At 37.6% G+C, this 7,358-nt stretch overlaps 1 protein-coding gene across 1 annotated transcript; it reads right to left on the bottom strand.

The window, feature by feature from the left end:
• Positions 1 to 598: 598 nt before the first annotated feature.
• Positions 599 to 2,543, bottom strand: LOC138893923 (uncharacterized). Its single transcript, XM_070178591.1, has 3 exons — positions 2,104 to 2,543; positions 1,356 to 1,950; positions 599 to 1,261 (listed from the first exon to the last, which is right to left on the bottom strand). Exons 1-3 carry the CDS (start codon positions 2,541 to 2,543, stop codon positions 599 to 601), a joined length of 1,698 nt encoding a protein of 565 aa, XP_070034692.1.
• Between the last annotated feature and the right edge of the window lie 4,815 nt (positions 2,544 to 7,358).

The raw sequence follows: 7,358 nt of genomic DNA, 5'->3' as shown, positions 1-7,358 counted from the left end.
TTCTTCTTTATCAATTCAAAACTCTTTTGAGCTTCTTCATTCCACTTGAACATGTCTCCTTTCAAACACTCAGTTATAGGGGCAACCAAAGTGCTAAACGTTTTGATAAATCGTCGATAGAAGGACACCATTTCATGAAAGCTCCTTATATCCGAAATTGACCTAGGAATTGGCCAACTTATGATTGCTTCAATCTTGTTTGGGTCAGCTTGAATACCAGCACTAGTTACTATGTAACCAAGAAAGCAAACACTATTAGTATAAAGATGCACTTCTTGAGTTGTGCATATAACTTCTTTCTCCTTAATGTTTCAAAAACTTTCTCCAAATGCTTTCCATGTTCAACTTCCTCTTTGCTATAAATTAGGATATCGTCAAAGTAGACAACAAAAAACTTCCCAGTGAATGGTCTAAGCACATGAGTCATAGGCCTTGTGGATGTGCTAGGAGCATTCGACAAACCAAAAGGCATTACCAACCATTCATACAAGCCTTGGCCAGTCTTGAAGGCAGTCTTCCATTCATCACCTTCTCTCATACAAATCTGGTGGTACCCACTCTTCAAATCAATATTTGAAAAGATCTTAGAACCATGTAATTAGTCAAATAGATCATCTAACCTTGGGATTGGGAAGAGATATTTGATAGTAATCGTGTTGATTGCTCGACTTTCAACACGCATCCTCCAAGTACCATTTTTCTTAGGAACAAGCAAAGCAGGTACGACATAGGGACTAAGGCTCTCCAGTATTAAACCCCTCTCCAATAGCTCTTCGACTTGCCTTTGGAGTTTATCTTGTTGTGTAGGATTCATCATATAAGTTTCTTTGTTTGGAAACGATGCTCCGGGTATAAGGTCAATTTGATATTGAATATCGTGCATGGGTGGAAGTTCTAACGAAACATCTTCAGAGATCATATCATCAAACTTAGCAAGTAACTTCTTGGCTCGTGTATCTAACTCATGTTCCTCATCTTGTGAGTCTTCCATGGATATTTCTATGTACAATGGCTCTCCTTTATTGATGTGGCCAATAATTTGTGATCTGTTCATTAGCATATCAGACATGGTCTTTGCCCTCTTTGAAAGTTCTTTTGGGTGCAATGGCGTCAAAACAATCTTACGTCCATCAATTATGAATGAATAGGTGTTACAGTATCTATCATGAAAAGCACGCTTATCATATTGCCATGGTCTTCCAAGTAATAAATGGCAAGCATCCATCTTTACCACATCACACCAAATATGGTCTTTATAGATCTTACCAATAGAAAAAGAGACCAAGCATCTTTTAGTGACTTTCATACCCCCACCATATTGTAGCCACTCAAATTTGTAAGGTTTGTGGGTGTACCTCAGTCTCCAAACTAAATTTAGTCACTATATCTTTTGAAACAACATTAGTGCAACTTCCACCATCAATAATCACTGGGCATACCTTTCCATGTGATGTACACCTCGTGTGGAACAGGTCCTCTCGTTGCAATGATTCTTCATCTTCATGTTCAATATTTAAGATACTCTGAAAAACAAGCATATCACCTTCATCAGGTTCTACATATACATCCTCATCTTCCTCATTAACTTCCTCAATTGGTGGGTTGTCTTCATGATTGGAATTATCTTCTTCATCAACCAACATAACAGCCTTTCGGTTCGGACAATCATCTTGCACATGCCCAAAACCTTGGCACTTAAAACATCTTCTCCTAGTTATATCCCCCTGAGGTTTCATTTCATCATCCTTTGAAGATGAATTAGAAGAATTACCTTTATGAATTACCTTGGAATTTCCACCACTACCACTAATACTCCCATGGTTGTAGTAATCCTTCTTGGAGTATAATTTCTTTGGCTCTTTTTGTTGTTGTTCGATGTTGATGGCAAGCTTTCGTACATCATTGAATGTCCAATAAGGTTGTAGGCGAATAACATCGGAGATGGCACGCCTTAAGCCACCAATATATCATGTTATAGTTTGTTCCTTAGGTTCTTGGGTATCACACTTAATCATAAGGTATTCAAACTCTCGAGTATAGTCTTCCACGGTCTATTCTCCTTGGAAAAAGTTATGAAATTTAAGATAATTCTCTTATTTATACGTATCAGGAAGAAAATGTCTTCTAAGTTCTCTCTTCATCCTCTCCCATGTTCGAATCTTATCACGACCTTCTCTTTCTCGTTCTTGCTTCAAATTATCCCACCAAAGTGAAGCATATCCCTTAAACTTGATGGCAGTTATCTTAACCTTTTTCTCTTCAGAATAATTCTTAAACTCAAATATTCGTTCCACGGTCAATAACCACTCCATAAATGCATCTCCTTGTGCCTTTCCATCAAAATCAGGAACATCAACCTTCACATCATCCCTTTTCTCCCGAGTATGGTTCCTCCTTCTCCTTGGGCGATCAGAGTCATCGTCTCGTTGTCTCCTAGGAGGATCCAAATTTTCACTAGAGTCATCTCCATCAGCCATATTAAAGGGGTTAATATCATAGTCCCCTTCATTATCTTCCTTGGGTCTTCTACATCGTTCATGCATTTCGTAGTGTTGGAGTTACCTCTGTAGTTGTTATATTGTCCTTCTCATCTCTTCCATCTCCATGTCATGATCGGATGCTCTTCCTTCACCTTCTTGAACCCAATGACATTTGCATGCTTGCATATAAGGTTCACCACCTGCTGCTCTGATAAGAAATTGATGTGATTCTTCGAGTTAACAAAGAACCAACCGACCAGGATCAAGATCTTAAAACGAAAATGTGGTTTATGGGCTGATTTCAAAAAATAACATATCTCAAGTTTTAGGACTTCGAATCTGATGATTCAAATATGAGGTGAAAGATGACGATCTAAACTATAAGAAAAACTATTTACTCATTCAAAATAAGTGAATATTGATGTTGCACCAGTATAATGAAAGTTACGATTCTATGATATCAAAAGAACGAATTTAAATCAAGAACTAAATAAGTTCCTAAAGTCACCACTTGGAATAAAATTAATTTGATAAAGAAATACCACACGCAATTGAAAACAAGATAAAGACTATCACCACCTTGCTTGGAATCAAAAACAAGGATAAAGAAGACAAAATAGAGAAAAACACGCTATTGTAAAACTAGGGCAAGCCTAAAAAATGTGAATTGCATTCTACAAGGCAAGAGAACCCTTTATATAGGCCTAGAATCTCTTATTTGATGACTACAATTCCTATTCTAATAAGAAAATAAAATAACTAAAGACAAAGAAAGTTAAATCCCTATTCTACAAGAAAAAAAAACTAGAATTCTAATAAAAGAAAAATCCTTATTCTCAAAGGAATAAAATAAATCCTATTTTAAGAAGGAAAGGGTCTTGGCTTCTTGAAATCAATCTTGGGCTTTTTGAACTTGAAGACACGTCCACACACCTATTCGTGGACATATAAGAACTTGTTTTTGGTGAGCTAAATATCAAAAGGCTAATACAGCTTCTTGATTTGCATCACTCTTATGGTCCGTGAATATGTACACATGACATACAAATAATGACGCCAAATCTTTGATGCAAACACCACTGCCGCAAGCTCTAAGTCATGTGTTGGATAATCCTTCTCATGGTTTTTGAGTTGCCTCAAAGCATAAGCAAGCACCTTACCATGTTGCATTAATACACACCTAAGTCCGACCCTTGAAGCATCACAATATACGACAAACCTATTTGTACCTTCTGGTAGGGTCAACATCTGTGTCGTGGTCAACCTTGACTTCAATTCTTGAAAGCTCCTCTCACAAGCATCTGACCATTGGAATTTAGTTTCCTTTTTTGTTAACTTGGTCAACGGAGAGGAAAGAGAAGAAAACCCCTCCACAAAAAATTTGTAATACCCAGCTAAGCCCAAGAAACTATGAATCATTGTCGGATTTGTAGGCCTAGGCCAATTCTTCACAACTACAATCTTCTGAGGATACACCTTGATTCCCTCACTAGAGAAAACTTGACCCAAGAAAGTGACGGACTCGAGCCAAAACTCACATTTCAAAAACATCGTATACAACTTCCGCTGATATAGAGTCTTCAAAACCGTTCAGAGATGATCGGCATGGTCTTCCTGACTTCGTGAATACACAAGGATATCGTCAATGAACACTATCACAAAAAAGTCGAGAAAAGGCTTGAAGAGTCGATTCATAAGATCCATGAAAGCCGCAGGATCGTTCATTAGCCCAAGAATCGATTCATAAGGTCCTGGAAGCTATTTTCAGAATATCCTTCTTCTGTTTCTTCAATTGGTGATACCCCGACCTCAAGTTAATCTCACAAAAGTACTTAGCACCCTATAACTAATCAAATAGGTCGTCTATCCTTGGCAACGGGTACTTGTTCTTGATTGTGACCTTGTTGAGGTGCAAATAGTCGATGCACATCTTCAATGACCCATCCTTCTTCCTTACGAAGAGAACTGGTGTGCCCCAAGGAAACACGGCGGTTAGTGAAATTGACTCGCGATCCACATAACTGACCGCAGAATTGCCCTCTCTTGCCAATTCTTCTACCCACTTCACGATGCATTCCACATTTCACAAATCCATATGGCGACGAGCTTCATAAAACCCTTCAAACATATTAGCTTGATATTGGCACCTTAAATCCTTGGTGAACTTTTATGGGGCCTTACAGTTGCCTCCCATGAAGTTCCTGATTTAATTTAACGACCCGACCGATCGTCTTAATTTCTAGAATCCTATTTTCCTATTTGACGCTTCCCATAGTTTATCTTTTATGACCTATTGGGACGGTTGGTTTGGTTCTAGCGAGGTTCGAGAGTGAGTTTGAACACTTAACTTCATTTTAGAAGCCTTAAGTTGTAAGAGTTGGCCAAGATTTTAATTATATATAAATTATATCAAAATCGGTATTTGAAGGTTCTAATAGATCCCTATGATGATTTTGGACTTGAGCGTGTGTTCGAATTTAGTTTAAGATGTTCCTAGGAGAATTCGGCACTATTTGTCGAAAGTTGGAATTTTGAATGATTTTGGAGTTCATAAGTTTGCCCATTAGTTGACTTTGATGTTTTCGAACTCTGATTGGTATTTTGGGATTATGGATAGGTTAATGTAATTGAATGAAACTTTTATGCAAAATTTGTTTGAGTCCTGAGGTGCTTAGGTATGATCGGACGTTTAGTTAGAAGTTTAGGAGCTTATGAACTTAAGAGAGTTCAACATGTAGTTTGGCCTTTGATTTTTAGATGTGATGATTATGTATATATTTTGAGGCCTTTTAGGTACATTTAGTGTTTGTGGACGTGTTAGAATGTTTGAATGGGGTCCCAGGAGGCTCCGGACAGTTTCAAACCACCCGGACCATGGTTGAGATTGCTGATTTTTGCTGGTGTCTGGTGTGCTTCGTAATCGCAGAGCTTGTCTTGCGGTCGCATAGGAGGTTTTGTGGTGGGATATATTTTACCCATCGTGATTGCGTAGTTAGAGATGCGATCACGTACAAGAGAGAGAGGGATGAGGCTTTTGGCCTTCGCAGTCCCATGGCTTCATTTCCTGATTGCTTAGCTTCGGCAGGAGAGGAATATAAATTGTGTGGCTTAGAGTGCGATCGAATAGAAGGATTGGCCGAGGTTTGATTATTTTGCACGATCGCATGGGTACTATAGCAATTTCATAAGGGTGAGTCTTGCAGTCCTTAGCGATCGCAGGAGTAGTTTCGCGATCGCGAAGAGCATTTGGATCCAGAGATATTTTAAGTCCACAATTTTGGGATTCACCCATTTTTCACATTTTTGAGTATGCAAATGCACCAACTCTGCATACAAAAGAGATATTCACCAAGTAGCATTTACTCAAATATTTCTGCATACGTAGCGTGTCTACGTATTATAAGGACTCAAATTCACATCAATTCCCAAATGATGCTTATACAAATGCTCCTACATGAGTCTAAAATATCAATGCATGATACAGATTCAAACTTTATATAACCGGCATTCTTTGTGCTTTGACACTCCCAATGTCAAACTACGCACACATGGTCCAATGTAAAATGGTTAATCACATGACTATGGAGGGATATATCTAAATCCTTGCGCCGTATAGACAGATCAATGTGCATAACGTAATATTCACAGATAACTCACTTTCCATAACATAATTTGCACGGACCACTTCAAATTCCATAACCATCTCGACTCCCGCGGACAATGCACGTATCATAATCATATCAACCGCATGGATAACTTATTGTGGCAAAATCTCAGTCCATATTAGGGAATCATATGCAGGGGTATATGCATATGTACAAGAGATAAATAAGTATGACACACATGGACAGAGAGATAAACATGCAGAGATATATGCATGTACACAAGTATGACTAAGGCCACATATAATCTGACATACAAAATAGCCTATCATATAAAAAAAAAGAATCAAAAACCTAGACATAATCTCTAGCATAAATAAGAAAGATCAAGTAGTCACACAAATAATTTAAAATATATCACAAGTAGATCATGTATCAAAACAAGGCATAAAGAAGCTTAAAACCTATCCTGAACATGGTATAACCTTAGTACCCATATATACGCTCTTCACCTCGCACATACGTCACCCCTAAACATATAGCATTTAGGATATAAGTACATTATAGGAAAATTTCTTCAAATCGAGGTTAAACAAGATACTTACCTCCTTTCGGAATAACTTCAACAAACTTTTGTTTGTTATTAGCCTCCAAATGTCCAAACTATAGCAAAACAACACTTAAGGAAGTCAAATAGTATATTAGGAATCGATCTCAATCCATAAAGCTCCAATCCTTAATGAATATAGAAAAAGTCAATAAAAGTAACTCTGGCCTACTTCATCAAAATACAAAATTAAAATCGGATCCCGACTACTCATGAGTCATGGAACCCAAATTTATAATCAAAATCCCATTTTAATGTTATTAGAATGTTTAAATCAACAATTCTCCATCTTTAAGTTTTCTTCCATTTCTCACTTGATCTCTTCTAAATCCTTAATTGCATGCTAAATAAATTATAGATCCTTTTAGAATCATTTACCCCGACATGGTTGATGAAGAAATAGATTAAAACTCCTCAAATGAAAACCATAAAATGGGCTCTATTTATATTATGCAAAAATCTCTAGTAGTAAATATTCAATGCCGCGATGCCCTGGCCGTCGACCCCCCTTCCCCCCATGTTGTAGTAGTGATGCGATCTGCAACACTCTACTGTCTAAAACTGCACTACCACCCTTCAAGAAAATGATCATAACTTTGTGCGCATATCTTGGAATAACAAACGATTTGGCTTTCTAAAAACTAGATTCAAAGAGTTACAACTTTCACT

Source organism: Nicotiana tomentosiformis, chromosome 6, assembly GCF_000390325.3.
Source record: "Nicotiana tomentosiformis chromosome 6, ASM39032v3, whole genome shotgun sequence".
In the NCBI taxonomy this organism is placed as follows: Eukaryota; Viridiplantae; Streptophyta; class Magnoliopsida; order Solanales; family Solanaceae; genus Nicotiana; species Nicotiana tomentosiformis.
This window is presented reverse-complemented; position numbering and strand designations above follow the sequence as displayed.